This window comes from Columba livia, chromosome 27, assembly GCF_036013475.1.
Source record: "Columba livia isolate bColLiv1 breed racing homer chromosome 27, bColLiv1.pat.W.v2, whole genome shotgun sequence".
Lineage (NCBI taxonomy): Eukaryota > Metazoa > Chordata > Aves > Columbiformes > Columbidae > Columba > Columba livia.
In genome coordinates this window covers 3,397,194-3,417,780 of record NC_088628.1, presented here as the reverse complement: position 1 = coordinate 3,417,780, position 20,587 = coordinate 3,397,194, and the positions used below count along the sequence as shown (strand labels likewise).

General features: G+C 47.7%; 2 protein-coding genes across 6 annotated transcripts in view; one reads left to right on the top strand and one right to left on the bottom strand.

Moving 5' to 3' along the window:
• Positions 1 to 20,587, bottom strand: part of LOC110355552 (killer cell lectin-like receptor subfamily F member 1) — a 201,229-nt gene that overhangs the window by 99,727 nt on the left and 80,915 nt on the right. The gene's annotated exons all lie outside the window — the stretch shown is intronic.
• The window catches only part of FBN3 (fibrillin 3), a 98,674-nt gene that overhangs the window by 33,535 nt on the left and 44,552 nt on the right, over positions 1 to 20,587 (top strand). For all 5 annotated transcript variants that reach the window (XM_065042615.1, XM_065042618.1, XM_013367468.3 and 2 more), the window contains exons 7-9: positions 11,031 to 11,228; positions 11,964 to 12,089; positions 19,336 to 19,461. In XM_065042615.1, the coding sequence (XP_064898687.1) occupies positions 11,031 to 11,228; positions 11,964 to 12,089; positions 19,336 to 19,461 (450 nt within the window). The remainder of the gene's footprint in view (positions 1 to 11,030; positions 11,229 to 11,963; positions 12,090 to 19,335; positions 19,462 to 20,587) is intronic.

The window sequence follows — 20,587 nt, the reverse complement described above, 5'->3', positions numbered from 1 at the left end:
CAAGTCCCCAGATTGGCATATTTTTATAGGCTATATCGATTTCCCAAAGATCCTTATTGTATAGGACAACAGTTCTTCTCATCCTCCTCATTTCATTGACTTTCTATCAATCTAACTGCCACTCAGCCATTGTCCTGATGTATTTAGGCACTAGAAGAATTGTGTAAGGAGGATGTGGATTTTCATATCTGTAGGTGTTTAGGAGCAAATTGTACAAACATTGCTTCGGTCTAACTCTGGTTCTCAGTCTTGCCAAAGGGAAAGAGGAATCCAAAATGCTCTCTGGCGTTCCCTCCAGCCGTAGCTTTTCTCATGACAAACACCCCAGCCATATATAAACAGAATACATGATCAAAACCACCATCTCGTACCATACAGATGGATGCTAGCTCATGTCTCACCATGAACTGCGCTTTAATCTGCTCTGATTCCCAGATGGTGGGAATATTACTCTTACTTTTAAGGCCTCTCCACCCCCAGTCCTGAGAAGGGTTATTATGAGTGGCTTTGTCTCAGCTTTTCTGTTTCCTCTTCATAATGATTTTAATTTTTTCCCAAATTTTCAGTCTTATTTGGAGGCTTAGGAGAAATGAAGCAGCCACATGGCATGTGTCTGATCCCTGTGCGTGCGTGAAAAGGACATAGTAGGACGGAGCCAACGGCAACGTGGTCCCTTTGTTCACTCCTGTCCACCCCAGGTCACAGCCCTGAACCTTCAAAACGCTGCTCCTAGTCCAGTCATCAGTGGAGATATATGTATTTGATTCCATAACTAATGATTTCATACCTACAGCTGGAAACTCCCCCCAGAGCCAAGGCACGCAAGAACATACATCATGCCAGTGAGAAAGGGGCCGCAAATAGTTAATGGAAGTTCAATGATATCTGAGATAACTCGGGTCTTTAATCTGAGCTTCTGCGTTTTGGAGGAAGAGACATCAAATTCATTAATGTGAGCTGCCCAGTAGGATTTTTGTTCAGGTTGGCAGAAATATCTCCTCCGTATAACCTCTGGCTGTGCCTGAGGTCCGTGCACGCTGTGGAACTGAGGAATGCTATTGGCAGGGTTAAGATTCTTCCCCCCAGATGAGATTTTTTAACAAAAGACTGTGTTTACAAAGAGATTTCTCATCCTCGTTAGAAAGCAGCCGTTCAGCTGATTTTTCCTAGTGCTCTGCTGATCCAGATGTTAAGACATAAAGCAGAGCTCGTAGCTGAGGTACGTGATGGAGTTCCTTCTCCTTGGCCCACTGCTGAATCCCAGAATGGACTGGGTTGAAAAGCCCTCAGAGCTCATCCAGTCCAAGCCTTGGTCCAACTCCAGTCCATTGACTAGATCATGGCACTAAGTGCCATGGCCAATCTCAGTTTCAAAACCTCCAGGGCCGGTGAGTCCAGCACCTCCCTGGGCAGCCATTCCAATCCTGACCACTCTCTCTGCAGAGAATTGCTTTCTCATCTCCAGCCTCAGTTTCCCCTGGCAGAGTTGAAGCCCATGGCCCCTTGTCCTATTGCTGATGCCTGGGAGAAGAGACTAGTCCCTGAAGGTGAGGCGTAAGCTCCCATTTCTCTACATTTGGTAGGAAAAGCATTTTGATAATGAACTGTAGTCCGAAGAGCTCCGACATCTACTGCTACAACTTGTCTGTGTTTATGCAGAAAGGTCTGGCAGAAATGTCACCGTGAGCGGAGTTCAACTCCATACTCAACTATAGGTTGCCATTTTCCTCCTGCAGACAGGCTTCCTTGATAAAATAATTATAGTTCTGCGAAACCACATTTCCCTCTGCAGAAAGCCAGTCACAGTCTGCTGGGAGCGCCGATGGGATGTAGATGCATCCTGCATGTATAATTTTCCTGCATGCCCGTGGGCTTTATGGTACAATCTGTAATGAGACAATCACAGGCTACTTCTCCCCCTGCCAGCAGGTGGTCAGGACTCCCAAAACACAGCTACTTAATATCTTTGTTTTCTGCTTGGTGTTCAGCGTGTGGCTCAGAGGTTCACTGTGCACAACGGGAGCCAGCCTCTGGGATTGGAATTAACTTCCTCCAGAAACCTTCAGGGAAGTAGCATTCCCAAGATTTATCTTAACCTAACAGGAGTTGTTTTGACTGGGATTGTCCAAAACTGCTTAGCCTGGGTAGGTAGAATTTGGCAAAGTCATTGCAAAGTGGGTCTTTGCAGAGAGATGCACCAGTTGACCTTGTCCATAGACAAACCGTATGTGTTGTGTTGCCACCAAGAAAGACAGGAGAATTTGGGTCAGCTGTAGCCGAGCGAGCTGAGGAGGCCAGACCATCACAGGTTGGGACCTTCTTGCCACTGCAGCTGTCACCTCATTGCGTGCCCTGTGTTGGGCAGGAGGTGACCGTCTTATCTTCTGACCTTCATCTCTCTTGGATGCAGTGACGTGTGGCTTTCTGTCCCTCATCCTGTGGAGAGGGGTGTCCGTGAGCAAAGAGATCCTGATGTTGTCGATCCTGCTGATCCTTGTGGGAGAAAAGTGGCATGAAGATAAATGCATGACCTCACATTTCACCCAAATCTGGAGATTCTCGCTGCGAGGGCTGTGAGCAGCGTGGCGGAATGTCACATCGCGGTCACAGGCTCAGTGCTGCACGTTCGGAGGTCAATGCATGAATGTCAGCCGATTGTGCGCTTTGTGATTCAGGTACTGCTGGAGTAGAGAGCCCTTGGAGGAGAAATGTGCATGGACCTCTATCTCAGGTTTCATCAGGCTAAGACTTTGACAGGAAACTGTAAAAATAGGGCAGGAAAACTTAAAAAAGTTCTCCCTTTACTGTTTCCTTTGAATATGTTTTTTCAGCACTTGGAATGTCTGGCCTTATAAACTGCTCCAGCCAGCTTTTTCTTTTCTGCAAAAGTCCAAACAGTTAAACATGAGGAATGTGGCTGTGTTTGTATGAGGTAAGGAAATGACTAGGTGGAGAAAGTATTCCATGAGAAAGGAGCCCTTGACGGAGACCCTCGCGCTGTTCTCCCCGCGTCCAGCGTCCCCCTCCCACCAAAGCCGTCACGTACCGACAGCCCGAGGGGCTCCGCGGAGAGTCAGAGCGTCGCTGTGTGCCGAGCCCCGCGATCGGGCTGTGAAACCTCCGCGCTCGCGTTCGGCGCAGCAGAAATAACCGTGGTTGCATCGTCTCCGTTGGTTGTTCGGCCTTTGGGTGCTGCTCCTGGGCAGTTTCAAAAAGATGGTCCCTATTTGAAATCATCTCTGAAATTTGGCCCATCTCCTTGAAACACCCTCTACTTTCCCTTATGTTCGTGGCCTTTGAGCAGGGTGTGAATTTCTCTATTAAGCATTTAATTTGCAATTTGCTCTCCCAGCAGGTCCCAGAGGGCACAGCCAGCCATGGGATCTCTAGGGAACAGTCCCATCGCCAGCAGACAGAATTTGGGAATGTTTTTGGGTAAATGTTTGCAGAGGGATCTGTCAGGTTAGTGCATCAGCTCTCACTGCCTGTTCCCGTCCAAAATCCCGGAAGGTCCCAGATAGACAGAATTGCAAGGCCTGGGCAGGGGGCAAACCTCCTGCTGATGGAAATCGTTCATTGGAGTGAGAAAAACAGATATCAGGCTTGATATCCACTCTCCTTGCTTTCCTAGACGGGCTCGCTGGAGCTTTGGAAAGCGATGTGGAAGGAGGCCAAGGCCTGGGGCCTGTGTCATGGTGACCTCATCCCAGCGAGGTCCCCCCGGGGGGACTCACAAGCAACGTTTGTCCTCACTGTTTGAAGAAAAGGCCTTCAGTGAAAGCATTGTTTATTATGAGAAGGAATTCTGATTTTTAGCAAAGCAAAAGAAATCTCTTCTTCCTCGCTGCTCTTATTTATTTGGTAAAGAAGGAATTCACCCGGCCCATGGCTTGGCTCGCGAGGGGATTCCAGCCAAACGGTACCAGAGGAGGGACGGGCTGAAGGGCGTATTCGTGTTTCTAGGATTGTGGTTTTAAATAGCAAGGAAAGTAGTGGAATTGTTCCTGCTTTTTTGCATCTTTACCCAAGGATCTGAATTCCCAATGCAAGCGGTAATTTACTTGGTGACACTCCACCGTGTAGATGGATGTTAAACAAGAGGGGGCGGCTGCCCTTTTTCTTGTGAAAATTTCCAAACAAAGTGCTTCTTTGACAAAAACTAGTGGTTTTCCCAAAGGAACAGTGAGAACCAGTTAAAAGGGAGGAAAAATCTTAGATGTTTGTTTTTTTTTTCCTGCAGCAAAGCAGTAATTTAAATTGGAAATGAAGCTGTGAATATCTCGGGTTCAGATGCTGTTGCAATGCAGGTGTTACACACCATTTGAAAAATGTCCTTGCTTGTGGAGTGGTTGGTTGGAGATCTCTTTCGAAGAAATCAGTCTGAGTTGCTGAAATTGCCATTTCCAGGCAAAATAATAGCGTTGAGTGATGCTGTATGTCCCAGGGACGCTTTTCCTACTAAAGATTTCTGCCGTTTTCATTTAGCATTGCAGAAACTGAGCAGCAGAGCCGGTGCCTTCCAACTGCTGTGCATAAATGTTTGATAGCCTCAGAGTGGTAATTTTCAATAGTCTGCAACTGATTATTCTTTTTAACAAGACCAAGCTGCATTTCTGGCATAAATTAGAGCCATGGTTGGCAAAGAGTCGTGCATCATTCTTTATTACCTCTTGTAGGAGCTGAGACAGGTTCTGGCAAGGCGAGTTTGGGTTAAGTAGGGTAGGTGAAGCATCCCTGGTCAGCTCAGCACCCCAAGTGCTGGAATTGGGGAAAAACACACACAAAAATACGGGTTTTGTGCTGGCTCGGCTGAACCAGAAGTACTTGAACCCACTTAATGCACTTTATTGACCTTCCTCATCAAGCAGGATGCCACGCAGCCCGCTGGTGAAGCAGATGTCCACAGCAACCGTGAATCGTACCCCAACATCCATCCCATACACGCTAATTAGGAGAGTTAAAAATGCCTACAGGGATGTTTTCAGGAAGCCGTTTGCAAGTGCAACAGCACGGCTCAGCGTGAGAGCATGTGTAATGGCAGAGATCCCACCCAGTAACTCCCCAAGGCTTTGCGGCTTGGAAGTGTCAGGAATGACCACTCGTTAGCCATGGGGATTCCTGACGATCTCTGTGACAACCGGCCAAACGTGGAAACCGGGATTGAGGTCTATTCCTGTGACGCTTCCTCTTCTGAGCACATCTGGGGCCTGTGTTGGCCGCAGGGCTGGGTCGATAAGACTCGCTGGAGCCCCAGCCTAGTCCCTAGTCCAGGGTGGTGCTCCAAAGCCTCAGTGGGGTGGGGGCGGCGAGGGCTGGAAAACAAAGAACACGGCAAGGAGTCGGATTTCTGGTGATGAACGCGAACACCTCCACGCTTCCGGGCTGGTTCCTCCGTGCCTTTTGCAATTGGAGCGCTTGCCCTCCGCGCTGGCCGCTCGAGACAAGCGGGCACGGGTAGTAACCGAATCTAACCCTGCGGAGATAAGAAATCTGCAGGTCGGGTGGGCCAGGCATGGTCTGCCTGCAAATTAATAGGGAAAGAAAGGGAAAGGGAAAGGGAAAGGGAAAGGGAAAGGGAAAGGGAAAGGGAAAGGGAAAGGGAAAGGGAAAGGGAAAGGGAAAGGAAAGGAAAGGAAAGGAAAGGAAAGGAAAGGAAAGGAAAGGAAAGGAAAGGAAAGGAAAGGAAAGGAAAGGAAAGGAAGAAGAGAAAGACAAGAAAGAAGGAAGGGAAGGAAGGGAGGGGGAAGGAAAGTAAAGGGGAAAGGAAAAGGAAGGGCAGGGGAAAGGGGAAGGGAAGGGAAGGGAAGGGAAGGGAAGGGAAGGGAAGGGAAGGGAAGGGAAGGGAAGGGAAGGGAAGGGAAGGGAAGGGAAGGGAAGGGAAGGAAAGGAAAGGAAAGGAAAGGAAAGGAAAGGAAAGGAAAGGAAAGGAAAGGAAAGGAAAGGAAAGGAAAGGAAAGGAAAGGAAAGGAAAGGAAAGGAAAGGAAAGGGGGAATGGAAGGAAACAGAAGGCAAAGGGGAAAGGAAAGGGGAAACGGGAGGAAGATCGGTGCATGGGTGAGGCTAATGACAGATGCTGTGAGAGCAGCTCATGTCTGTCCTATGCTGAGTATTTTCTGTTTGCAAAACTTTTTTTGGGGAGGTTAAGTCAGGCACTGAGCTGACATTTTTTGCAGCTCCAAGTGATCGGTAAAGGACCAGATACGTGTGGCCCTGCTGTGTTAAAAAATCTCTTCTGTAGAGGTGGAAAGATTCTGATGGATTCCCAAAATAAAGCCTGATCTGGTATTTCTTGAAGTCTTTTTAATGAGAACTTTACCTGCAGATGGAAAGGTGGAACCGATCCAGATCCTACCACCGGACACTGTTATTGTAGGGCTGAGTGAGCTCGACAGAGGGAACAGGATAAAATCTCAGCTTTTGGTGAGGAAGACACTTTCTCTTTGTTTTTCCAAGAAAAGTACCAGCAAAGACCAAACTTCTGAAGGACAACTACCTGTGACAGGGTTCCTGGAGGATGGGATCCCATACATAGACTGTGAAAGGGCTTCAGACATCTCCTAAGTGTGCATATTTCCTTAATAAATTTTGCTTGGTGCCTCATTAAAAATTTAATAATTTGACCATTAAAATTAGCAACAGATGGGAGCTGGAGTGCAGCCAGGCTTTCTGGACTCCAGACTGCAATTTCCTTGGCTTCATTCCCTCCAGAGAAGTAATCTACATATGAAAATCTATTTTTGTCAATTATTTGTTTTAAAGGGGGTGTTCTCCTTACAATCGCGCTTTCATTATCAATCTCAAGGTATTGTTGCTGCGGAGACACAATCATGTGGGAGGTACAAATGTACCCCTTTTCTATCTGTCTAGCGCTGCCATGCCTCAATTTTGGGTTATATATTTGTATTATATTTATGACCTTCTAAGTCAACCAGAGCCCTTCGTACCTACACACCGCAGTGACGTCAGACACGCGTTATCCTCCACGCTTCTTTTGACTAAGAAAGGGGGGACCAAACCCTCTTTATTAAGTGTTTCTGCATTGTCCTGGAGGTAACAGCGCTTCAGAACAGCTCATAAAATGGATGATATTTCACTGTCCTGACCAACCCGCAGGCCACCAAACCGCAGTTATGGAACGCAGAGGCTCTAGCTGAAACGGTGCTGCAGCACAATCCTGAACCAAAACCAACGCGAACCTTTAGAATAATTGTCCGGATGGCTTGCAAAGTGGTAAGAGTGGATTGACAGCTCTTGCCCAGGGTGACTTTGTGCCTCAAAGCTTTGGCAGCATCCCTAAGTGTCTATGGAACAGTATAAGAACAGGGCAATCCTATATGATCCTCCTCTATTCTGGGCTCCAAGAAACTGTACCTTGATTTTTGACAATTCACAACATCCTCTGTTAGAATTCCCCTTAACCCATTGCCTGAAAAAACCCCAAATCAAACCACTTACCTCCATTTATCTTAAGCCAGCATCACTTCTTATCTGCCTGGGACACCTCCTGGTCCTGGCTCTGCAAGTCTGTTCCTCCTTAAGCCACTCTGAATTTTGCACCCTGCTATCAGGTCTCCCTCCAGCCGCTTTCCCACACCTTTTATTATCACTTTTTATTAACATCACCCTTATTGCCTTTTTCTGCTCCTTTCCCAATTCTGCTTTTGGAGTTTTGAAAGGTGGAAGCAAACCGTGAGTTTAGTGGTGATGCTCTTGTTTGCTCTTTATTCCTCTCCTAAGCCTCTAGTACAGTCCATTAGTCTTTTTGTCTTTGTGGAGTTGATTTCTCCACTGACATACGATCACAAAGCAATTTATTTCATAGCTCTTTGGGCTTGATTGTTGAGAAGATTTGAATCGTTTGTGTGGTGATGAAGAGCTCTGCTCAGCTGCTTCCTCAACATTGACACTTTGAGTGAGAATCTCTCAGTTTAAAAAACCAAAAGAACCCAAAAAACAAGTGAGCAGACAACTCAAATTTTGGTGGTTTCTTTTGTAGACGTGAACTAGAACAAACTAAAGCTTTGCACTTGGCGTGGCAGGAGACATTAATGAGGACCATGTGCTTTGGTATCTTGTTAAAATTTGGGTCAAAACCCAAAAGGTGATTATTTGGTAACTCACCATTGCAAACATAGCACATATTTCTGTTCTGCTTTCCAAACAAAGGCATTTTTATGAGATCGTGTCACCTTTACACCAATGTAAATTCAATATAATTGCCTTTTTACATTTTTTTCTCCCCAATCCCTTTTGCTCTTTGCCTCTCGCTGACATCCACAAACCAAACTTCTTTTGACACTTTTATCAGCATTAATTTATAATATGACTGTGCTCCCAACTGCTCAAGAAATATAAATCAGAAGGAGCATTAAGCTGGAAATAAGCAATTATTGTACTAATTGATTCTTTCCCAGACATAGAGGAGTATTTATTGTGTGGTTTCCATGTAGCTTATGCTTACCCTGCTGCCAGGTGGGACGATTACCTTACCTGCTGCCAGGTGGGATTGGGATTGAGACCAACATCAGCAAATTTGCTGATGACACCAAGTTGGGAGGGAGTGTGGAGCTGCTGGAAGGCAGGAGGGCTCTGCAGAGGGATCTGGATAGACTGGGAAAATGGGCCGATTCCAATGGGATGAAGTTCAACAAGGCCAAGTGCCGGGTCCTGCCCTTTGGCCACAACAACCCCCTGCAGCGCTCCAGGCTGGGCACAGAGTGGCTGCAGAGCAGTCGGGCAGAAAGGGACCTGGGGGACTGATGGACAGGAAGCTCAACATGAGCCACCAGTGTGCCCAGGTGGCCAAGAAGGCCAATGGTGTCCTGTCCTGTATCCAACAGAGCGTGGTCAGCAGGACAAGGGCAGTGATCCTTCCCCTGTGCTCTGCATTGGGGAGGCCACACCTGGAGTGTTGTGTTCAGTTCTGGGCCCCTCAGGTCAGGAAAGAGATTGAAGTGCTGGAGCGGGTCCAGAGAAGAGCAACAAGACTGGGGAAGGGACTTGAACACAAGACCCATGGGGAGAGGCTGAGGGAGCTGGGCTTGTTTAGTCTGGAGAAGAGGAGGCTTAGAGCTGAGCTCAGCACTCTCCAGAACTACCTGAAGGGCAGTTCTAGCCAGGTGGGGATTGGGCTCTTCTCCCAGGCATCAGCAATAGGACAAGGGGCCATGGGCTTCAACTCTGCCAGGGGAAATTGAGGCTGGAGATGAGAAAGCAATTCTTTGCAGAGAGAGTGGTCAGGATTGGAATGGCTGCCCAGGGAGGTGCTGGACTCACCGGCCCTGGAGGTTTTGAAACTGAGATTGGCCATGGCACTTAGTGCCATGATCTAGTCAATGGACTGGAGTTGGACCAAGGCTTGGACTGGATGAGCTCTGAGGGCTTTTCCAACCCAGTCCATTCTGTGATTCTGTGATTATAACATAGATGAACCTCACACAGCTTTTATTCCGCACTCGGTGAGGAAAGTTTTCTGTCTCCATCCACTTATTTTATGGTTTTCCTTGCTTTTTGTTCTTCGCACATGTGTGTTGGGGTTTAAATAGATGGGAGCTGATTGCAAAGATCATGAGTGGGGAGATTTGTATCTGAGAACTTGCAGGCCAAGAAGTGGAGCTTTGCTTTGTTGAGCGTCTATATATCAGTAATAATAATATAAAATGATATTATTATGTTGTTATTATCAATACCATTGATAATAATATTAATATTATTAATAATATTAAGACATTTCGGGAAATAGAGCTATGGTTAGATGTGAGTGCCAGTGATGCCTGTGGCTCATGGTTTAGGTGTAACCACCCTCCACACAAGATTTTTGTTGCTTTGCATGTCAAATTCAAATGTTTCACTGCAGAGACAGCTGGGGGCTAATCTAGGTATTTGGGTTCACAGGCAGTTACTAATTACTGGGCTCTCCAACATCAAAATTCTCTAAGCAATTTTGCCAATCTCAGCCAGACTATTTGAAATAACGGCTATTTGACCAACACCTAACTGCCTTAGACAGTTAACGTGGAATTTTCTGGTCTGACAATAACATGGTTAAAGGTCCTTTTTCCAGCCACAGATCAAACACTTGTACGCACTCATCTATTCCCAGGAGAAGGAAAAAACCTCTTGTTCAAGAATTTTGTTTCCTGATGGATGCCTGCTGTGCTAATATCCCAAATCAAGGGTCACAAGAGCCCAGACAGTGGCAAACCCACATTCCTTCGTGCAAACAAGCCCTTCAAAATCTCTTTGGTTTTAAGGGTTAGGAGGATCCTGTTGGGAATGAGAAACAGGCTGGCTGCTTTTGCCGTATCTGGGTTTTAAATATCCAGGAAAAATTGCCAGGAGACCCTTAGGAGTTAAACCAAAGTAATTAATCCCAATGAGGGGTATTTCTGCAGGAAATCTGTGGGATTTACAGTAGACATCATGGAGGAAGGTTTGGAATTTCTCTTCCAGAATGTTTTGTGGGCAAGGTCTAGGGCTCTTCCTCTGCCAGCCAAGCAGAAGCGATGGGCAGGAAGGTATGTCCATCATCATATACGTATACATGGCATGGACTCTTAGGCCCTACGGCTGTCCATGAGATGCGTGTATCACGTCAGCTCCATATGTACCTTTGTCCCGAACTAAAATGAAGTTTGAAGGCTTTGCTGACCCCAGCGCTTCCACAGAACAGGTGAACTTGCAGCCTTGCCATTGCCCCTTGCATTGATGTTTCATATGTTGAGTTTGTTGTAGGGCCGGTCTTTAAAGAGAGTGACTCAAGGCGTGTTACTACAATAGGTATAGTTCATGGGATGAGCCTGAGGGACACCATGAAGAGCTGGCTTGGAGAACCTCTAGATGAGCACATGAAGCACACAGCAGAAAAGAGGTCACCACCTCCAGCTTGATGTTCATTTTTTGTTCTTTTCATGATTTTTTCCCAGAATTTGTTGACTTTGAAGGAAGGAAATAGACACTCTGTGTGTCAGACGGAAAACCTCGTGTTCGTGTCTTGATCTAACCATTGGATGTTCTTGTTCTCCCTCAGACTACCGTACCGGTCCCTGCTTTAGCCAAGTCAATAACCAGATGTGCCAGGGCCAGCTCAGCGGGATCGTCTGCACCAAGACCATGTGTTGTGCCACCATCGGACGGGCCTGGGGTCACCCGTGCGAGATGTGCCCTGCCCAACCTCACCCCTGCCGCCGAGGTTTCATCCCCAACATCCGTACTGGAGCCTGCCAAGGTAAATGCCGTGAGCATCTCGAGGGTGTTCCCTTGTCCATCCTGATGTGCGCTGGAAGGGTGGGCGATGAATGACTGCCAGGAGCCCCAGTACAGAGAACAGTTCTCTGCGTAAACTTCGCTGAATCCATCATTGTATGTTCCAGAGCATCACCATGGGTCTCTTACGGGATCACCTATGATCTCTTAAAGATTCTGGCCATGCTGTGGTTCTCAGGTGACATTCCTCCATCCCACAAGATGTAGCGAATCAGGCTGGTGTTTCTCCAGGTTTAAAACTAAGCTACAGCCTTCCATATACCCTCATTCTGCACCGCTGTTGTTGTTGGAGCTTCCGTCCCAGCACTGGAACATGATCACTTGTAGCAGTGCTCTGTAATTGCTATTGTTAGTTCAAAACAGAAGTTGTAGCTCCTTTGATATCACACAAGCAATCAAAATGTGTGTCATTCATTCTGTTCTCAGCCTTTCTGAAGTCACTGTTGCTTCTCCCCACTGATGGGTTTCAGGGGTCTCCATGTAGAGTTGCCTGAATTCCTTTCTGCGTCTAATTTCAGCCTTTAAATGCCACAATGAAAAGCCAAAATTGCAGCCCAGATCCCACATTGGCCAGTGTCTATGGGGTAAAACTAGGAAGGCTGAAGAGGAGAACTCTCTTGCTGTCTATTGTAACCTGCATTTTATGGTCTTGTCGCAGTGGTTGCACTTTCTAACGTAATTGTTCTTCTTCCTATAGATGTGGATGAATGTCAAGCCATTCCTGGCCTCTGCCAAGGTGGCAACTGCATCAATACAGTGGGTTCTTACGAGTGCAAATGCCCCGCGGGACACAAGCAGAGCGAGACCAGCCACAGATGTGAAGGTAAGAGCGCAGACTTGTGCGCAGCTTCTCCAGACTGCTCAGCACGGCGTGCCCGGATACGCTCCGAGAGCACGACGGCGTCTAAAAACCGGAGGATCTCCCGTTCCCAGAGATACTCTGAGAGTATTTAAAAACTTGAGAATTATTCTGCTCACAGGGCATCTTCAAGGCTGGCAAAGTTGAGGTGGGAAGTTGCTCCTATGCCAGCCTTGATCCCAGCTTCCAGGTAGGAGGGAGTACTGCAAGCATCGAGGCGTGTTGGAAAATGGACTCGGGATAAGTTGATCTGCTGTTTTCCTTAAATTCAGGACTCACTAAGATAATGAGACGCAATGTCTGGTCCGTGCTGTAGGGCACACATTTCCGTAGAACAGGCAGGATGAGGTGCATTCTGTTAAAACTTCACAGTGCCACCAGTCTGAGCCCTCTTCATGAGTCTGCCTCCAGTTCCTTAATATCCAATCTCAGCATCTCCTTTATCACTGCTCAGCGTGTCTCCAAGGGGTGTGCAGAGCTCTCTAGGGACGACACGCTCTCCCCAGGCGTTTTGTAGTGGTTCTCGTGGGCCAGACACACACCTTGCCAGGCAGGCTGCACCTCTCAGAAGCAGGGGAATAAACATTTGCTGTATATTCCAAACATCTGGCAAATGAAAAGGAAAACAGCATTAAACTTTTCCTGCCTTGGTTGTTAAAGCTCTTTCCCACATACCCTAATGAAACCCGGCTGGCGTGTGTTTGCCATTTTAGGGATAAAACGTGTTTGTTGCGCTGGTGTGGCTGCATCCCACCTTACTGAGCTTCAGAAACTCCACTCCCCTTTCATTCTGCTCCAAGGCTCTGTTGTAACCAAGACAAGAGATGATGAATGCGCTGGATTCCAGACGTTTAACCTGGAATTTGTTTCCAGGTGGCAAAGTTACACAGATAAAGCTCCTAAAGGAGTCAGCATCACAGCAACCCACCCCATGGCACCGGGGTTTTGACAGCACGTGTTGTCCCATGGGGTTTCTCCCAACAGTTCTTGGAGAAAGGAGCATCACTGCTCCTCCACCCCCCTGCAATCTGGACTTATCCCTTGCTGGGATAACTGCAGTAGTCTTTGTCAGTGTGTGACCTGCGTTCAGCCCACTTTTCCAAAGTGAGACACCACCTATAGAGGTTAATCCTTCTAGTGGCAGATGGACATTATGTTAAGAAGATCTCTGTGCCTGTGGATCTTCCTCGGCGGGATGCCAGGACACTTTCTAATATGTTAACAGAAGGGTTTCTTGAAGTGCGCTGCCATCCAAGGACTTGGAACCGGTAGAATGCAAACCAGCCTTTTTATGTGCATTTTGGGTGAAGAACCGGTTCCCCGTACCCAGGGATGCCCCGTGCAATTTGGCCGGCCAGCGGGCCAGGGATGGACTGCACTAGAGCCATGGGCCTAACCTCAGGACACAGAAAATGTCTCTCGCCTTGCTCTGCCTCACCCGTGCTGGCTGGGGACCAGGCAAAGCACATATGAAATCAGTTTAGCTGGAATCTCCTATATACCAAGATTAAAAACAATCCATTGTCTGAATCTGTCATCCAGATGCGAGGGGCCTCTGTGTGGGTCCCCGCTTCCCAGAACGCCTGCAAAAGCAGCGTGATGTGGCCATAAACAGTTTCCTTTCACTCTCCTTCCTGGATGGCCATAAAAAGAGACATCTCCAGCATCCTCAGTGCCTGTTCCATCACTTATCTTGCCTCAGTTGCTAAGGAGACCACCAAAAGAGGATGCTTTCCTTTGCTGTGATTTACTGACCTATGGGTCCTTCTTTGGGAATGACATAAACACGAGGGTCGCTCTAAACTGGTTGTTTTCGACGTCTTGTTTCCCAGATGTGAATCACCAGCGTGTCCCCACCAGGCAGTCAGGAGGTGAAGGGGACACCTGATGCTGATACAACACCAAATTCCTGATTTGCTGAAATTATCTGTACTGCCAAAGTTGCTGTAATCAGTCCACGTAACCTCCTCACTCAGCCAAGGGTTTTAATCAAAATAGTGACCACAAGCAGAAGATGATCTTTTCTTTATGCTCCAAGCCTAAAATCTCAGAGCTGCAGGAGTTCTCTTGTTGAGTGTGTTTGCGCTAACTTTATAGCTGGTGAAAGGAGGGATTTCTCAGCTTGCACTGAGACCATCTTACTGTAGGAAAAGGAGATGGTTTCCTCTTGTTTTCAGATGCCTTATCCAAGCCTAGCATCCAGGAAATAGTAAAACTAGATTAAATGTGGACGTTAAATTCTTCCCTAATTCCCAGGAGCTTGTATTTTTTGCTCAGAAGAGGGAGTGAAATCAGCAGATGGGATTGCGTTTGAGCCAAAGGTCAGAGCTCGTGTCACTGTGTCTGCTGATTAATGACGTCTCCCTCATTAACACAGCAGCATGTACCACTAATCTTCTCTGGGCTGTTTATTGGTGGGAATAGGCAGGAGTAGAGATAATGTTGTTTGTTTCCCATAGTGATAGTTATCTCTTAACACAAATGGCACCTGGTGTTAAGGCTCCGTTTTCAGTCCCTGAATCCCTGAAGAATGAAGATGCTTTTCTTATGCGAGATCTTCTGCGTTGATAATGGAGGGGGCTGCAGCTGGATACACTGGATGAATTTTGGTCAACGCCAGAAGGAAAACGACATCCTTTTTCCATCCGCAAAACACAAAAACGTGCGCACGACATCGCGTTTGGATTTGAACCTAAATATCCTCCAAGTTCAGGGTTGCTGCGTTCCCGAGTTATTTCTGCAGCTCGTCTCTAATGAATGTGACACTTTCAAATAGCGGCTTATTTTATGCCCTTGTTCATTGTAATCTGAGGGGAGCTTGAGGGATCAGGAGTTCCTGAGCTTTGAGCTGCGCAACATATAATGAGAAACTCCTGGCACAAAGAGCTGCCTGCTCACTGTCGGAAAGATCCACGAAACGCGGCGGTGGGGAGGGATGGATCGAGGGTAGCGAAGGGGAAGGCTGCAAACATAACCAGCTTTGCAAATGCCAAAGGATTTTTGCGTTTATATCGTGTTTGTATGAAAAGATGAGCAAGGAGGGCAGATGTTGCCGGCTTAGGGCTAAATTGACAGATAATATGTTTGTTTTATGGGGGGACTGGAAAACCGCAGGATCCGCTGGGGCTTGCAGGGGGATGAGAAGAGTGTGAGCAGCAAGAGGAGGGCGGTTTTATACCCAGCTGACTTCTTGGCACTGCTGGAAGACACGAATTGTTGAGGAGGACACAAGAAAGCATTCCCGGCCATCATAGTGCGAAATGAAGAGTGGAGACATCAAAGCTGAAATCAGGCGCATTTTCCTGCTACAAAGACGTTTATCAATAAATCTTCGAGGGCCGGCGGTTGTTACACAGAGCAAGAAGCAACCATAAGAATTAGGCTTAAGGGAACAATTCCACAGGGTGGAATCACCAGCTGGATAAAGCTTTTCTTTCCATAATTTTAGTGGTTCTCTGCCAATAGTTTAACTTATTTTTCTTAATAGCCCTTCCTCTACTGTATAACAAAGCGCTAAGCCGGCTCTGTTATCAGTGAAGTACGTAATGCCAGTATCTCACCCAGGATGCTTTCCAGTGCCCCAAAAGGAATAAGTGTCTCACATCCAGAATTGTTTCAGGATGATAACATACAAAATACAAAATGAAAAGGACATGGAAAACACCAGGCAAGGGAGTGAAAGCCAGTGCAGGCTTTGTGCAACAAGCTCCGCTCAGATCTGTCTGGGGTAGATCCTTGTTGAGTCTTTGGCATCGCCAGGAGATTCTGCCAAGAGAGAAAATATCCTTTAATTATGAATCTCAACTCTTTTTATTCATCTCTTTGTATTTAACATTTATAGGGTGGTATATTAGATAGTACTTACGTCCCTACAGGCTGGTCTTTTGTCACCACCGCACAAAATTCTGAATTTTCTATGGAAGACAAGGTTCTTTTTTTACTCAGTCAAATCTCCTTCGTGTTTCTGAATTGGGAGGAGCTTTCCTGCATTTTCCATGAGCGAAGCGGGTAGTCTGGCCCACTTTCCTCACAAATGGAACACGATAGCCGTTTTATTAGCGTGTTTTCAGCTTGCTTACTATACGTCCACAGAAGAGCCCATTGTTTGCATCCATTAAAACCTCATTTCCATGGATTTGGTGTGGTTTGGAGGGTTCCGTTCCCCTCCTCTGTGGTTTCCTTGTGCTCGCTGGAAGGCCGGGCTCGCGCGGCCGATGAGGCCTGACCTCTGCTACGTGACACACGGAGATTTTCTCCATCAATCCCTGTGTTTTCTTTAATAGATGGAAAGGTTGGGGTTTCAACATGTCTGTGGGCACCGTGTGGGGATGGGCTTTGCAGGCAACTCTCTTTTCCCGAAGCTCTTGTAGCCTTTGGCTTCCAGCGTTTTCAGCCTTAACGATCAGGCCAACTCCAACCCAGCGAGCTGGAGGCCAGATCCAAAATCAACGTTTGCGTTGAATTCTGCCATTGTCTGAAGAGCAGAGCGCACAGAATGTCACTTTAATTTTTAACAGAGAGTTGGAAAAGTTGTGAAGGAGCCAGGTTGGAGTTGGAAGCATTCCCTACCCGGGGCTGGTGTTAATGAGAGGTGTACCAACCCGTCCCGCTGTGTCCAGCTCTCCATGGGCTTCAGCTCTGAATGAATCAAAACTACGAGACGCTTTACAAAGAGAAAATAAAGGCGGCAAATGCGGTGGGGAGGAACTGAAACAACAAAACGCAGAGCTCGGTTTCTCAAAGTACAGGATGTGCGAGGAGTCTTGAGAAATTCTGGCTTTATTTGCCCCGTTTCTCGGGTTGCGAACGCTGCTCTTGTCTGAGCTGCGATTTTCAAGGGGAAAAAAAAGCTGAAGTTTGATTTAACCTTTTGAATTAACTCTGTTTTTCCTTAGGAATGGAATGCAATTGCTGCCCCCACAAATTGTCTGCTTTTTCTTGGATGACTCAGGCTATGTCCTAAGTATCGGCGATGCCTGCCCGTCAGCTGGCCTCCAGATCTCCGGTACAACAAACCAGGAGAGCTGTGCACAAGTTTTAAGCTCTTATATCTAATAGCACAACCAGCTTTCGCTTCATAAAGCTCTTTTCCTTCCAGTGCTCTGCAAATTGTAACCAAACACAGGCCTGTAATTAAAGGACAGGGCAGGCTGTAGTGATAAAATCTCTTTTGGCTGCAGGGGCCCAGGTGGGGGAAGTGTTTTCTGGAGATTTGCATTGCTGCCTGTGGAGGTTTGCAGTCCTGCCTGTCTGCTGGGGGGGCTCTGAGCATCAAAGGAGCTTTGCAAGGACAGAGGTGACAGCTCTGCTGCTTGCTAAAGGTGGCTGAAATCTTTGGCTAGCTAAAAGCTGGATTTCAGAGTTCCTAAGAAGCCAGACAGGAACGCGTCTCCCCATCTTGATAGATGAGCGTATAACCTGCCCTGTGCACTTGGGCTTAATTTTGTACACGTTGAAATTGAGATTTCACTTGGTTCTTCAGGAATTGTTTGTAACAGGGTGTGTGAGCGAGGAGGAGAGACTGAAGATTATTTCGGTCTCGGTCAGTACCATAAGCCTCACTTCAAAATGCAGCTCAGCTCATCTCATTTCAACATGTACATTGTCAGGGTCTGTCGCTGAGCTTTCTGGCCAACCTGGGCCAGGGTCTCACCATCCTCAGTGTCAAAAATTCCTTCTTTATGTCTAATTTGCATCTGTCCATCCCAGGCCTTGGAGAACTAGCCATATCTCTGGGTAGGCAGGCCAAAGAGTATTTACGATGGGTGTAAGTCTATCCGCTTCATTCCATTCTGCATTTATAATGTCTCAGCTTCAGTTTTCACCTTCTCTTTTGGGGACTGCAGAGCACTGCGCTCTCAACACCATCCTGTGTGTTTCTCCCCTCCATCTGCAGGGCTGCACTAGCATCGCCAGCCACTGCATGGCACTGTGCGATTGCACTCACGCATCTCCTTCCTAACTCCAGTTTTTCTCAGTTTCACACTGGGCACACACAGCCCACACCTGTTTGTTACAGAAATGTCTCCGACCTGCCCTTGCAGCTCATTTCCATCATCACAGCCAGGTCTGCGGGTCCCAGCACAGATCTCTCCTGGTCCCGATGGGTGGGTTCAGGTGCCTCTTTCCCATGGCTCTGTGCTGCCTTCATCGCTGCATTCTCATTAATGTTTACAGATATATAAAGGGGGGAGTGTCAGGAGGATGGAGCCAGGCTCTTCTGGTGACAACCAGTGACAGGACAAGGGGCAATGGGTGCAAACTGGGACACAGGAGGTTCCACTTGAATATGAGAAGAAACTTGTTTGGGGTGAGGGTGGCAGAGCCTGGCCCAGGCTGCCCAGGGGGTTGTGGAGTCTCCTTCTGTGCAGACATTCCAACCCGCCTGGACACCTTCCTGTGTAACCTCATCTGGGTGTTCCTGCTCCATGGGGGGATTGCACTGGATGAGCTTTCCAGGTCCCTTCAACCCCTGACACTCTGGGATTCTGGGATTCTGTTGGATGAGTTCTCCCCAGGTCGTCCTCCATCCCTGCTCCCGGATGAGAGGCCTGTGCTGTTCTGCCTTTTTGTGTTGTTTTTCAGATTAGTTTTTGCCCTGCAGCAGCTCCAACCCCCACACATGCTAATGCCATCAGACGGTGCTGTTCACATCGGAAAAATGCCCTCGGAGGAGCAGAGTTTGACCAGTTCCTTTTCATTACTTTCCTGCCAGCCCCAGGCAATTGCAATATAAAAATCTTATCCATTCACAACAGCACGCTAGATTTAAAACACAATAAATAAAGGTATAAAGAAATAATTTATTTTACCAATTGCCAAGACTTTTTTTGCCATTGTAAAAACTATCTGGCAAATATTCCTTCTACCTTTTACCAGCACCTGGACCATGACCACCAACCAACTGCTTTGGGTGGATTAATTAGAGGTTGGATTTTAATTTCATCTCAGCTTCTGAAACAGATTTCAGTTGGCAATAGAAAAATATCTACAACCCTGCACCCAGACAAGTCCTGAGAGTCAAGTGCCCACACACAGGTCACTTGGTTCATAGCTCGGAGCTGACTTACGGTCTCAAGTGTCCCATGACAACCTGTAACACCCGCTGCTGTCCCCTGAAATCCCAAATCTGGTCCCAGACCCACACTGCAGGTATGAGAGGAGATGCTTTGCATGGAGACAAAAACACTGTTGTGTTTTTATTTCCTAGATGTGGATGAGTGTGGCGCCATCTCCGGCGTCTGTGACGGCGGCGAATGCACCAACACCGCGGGCAGCTACGTGTGCACCTGTCCACGCGGCTTCATGACCAGCCCCGATGGATCGCGCTGCATTGGTAAGACACTAAATAGATCTCAGGACCACAACAACAAAGATGCTGAAGGGAGTGGAGCATCTCCCGTGTGAGGAAAGGCTGAGGGAGCTGGGGCTCTGGAGCTGGACAAGAGGAGACTGAGGGGGGACTCATTCCTGGGGATCAATATGGAAAGGGGGAGTGTCAGGAGGATGGAGCCAGGCTCTTCTGGGTGACAACCAGTGATAGAACAAGGAGCAATGGGTTCAAACAGGAACACAGGAGGTTCCACTTGAATATGAGAAGAAACTTCTTCCCAATGAAGGTGGCAGAGCCTGGCCCAGGCTGCCCAGGGGGTTGTGGAGTCTCCTTCTGTGCAGACATTCCAACCCGCCTGGACACCTTCCTGTGTAACCTCATCTGGGTGTTCCTGCTCCATGGGGGGATTGCACTGGATGAGCTTTCCAGGTCCCTTCCCATCCCTGACATTCCGGGATTGTTCCTGCCATAGCTGGAAAATGCTTTTTTGTGTGTGCTGTCGTTGCACATGCAGTGGCTGCCGCCGTCTGTCCCAGTCACAGGTTTTGATGCTGTTGCAGTTCAGAGCTTCCTCCATCTCTGTAACCTGGACTGCAGGAAGGATCAGAGAATCACAGATGGTTTGTGTTGAAGGGACCGTCCCAGCTCCCCAGTGCCCCCCTGCCATGAGCAGGGACATCTTCACCAGCTCAGGTTGCTCAGAGCCCCGTCCAGCCTGGCCTGGGATGTCTCCAGGGATGGTTCATCTACCACCTCTCTGGCCAGCATTTCAGTGTAAATTCCCCATCCCACAGACTGTAAAAGGCTCGATGGGGCTGCTGGGTGCTGCTCCACTGGCTCCATCCCTGTTCACCCCGTGCTCAGGGTGTCTGTATTTCCAAAACTTCCCCAAACTGGCGTCACTCCAGACAAGCTTCCCCCAGGCTGCCGAGCTCTCCTGTTCCAGACTCCAGAGCCTGGAGTGAATCTCGCATGTTTAACACATCAAAATTCCTTTTCAAGCCTTGTAAATATTTGATGGTCCGTTTCTCTTTGTTACAGACAACAGTTTCTGTGATAAATAGATCAGCTTTCTGTTTACTTGCTCTCAGTGGGGTCACTTCACTTTTGTCAGAATGAATCCCAGGGT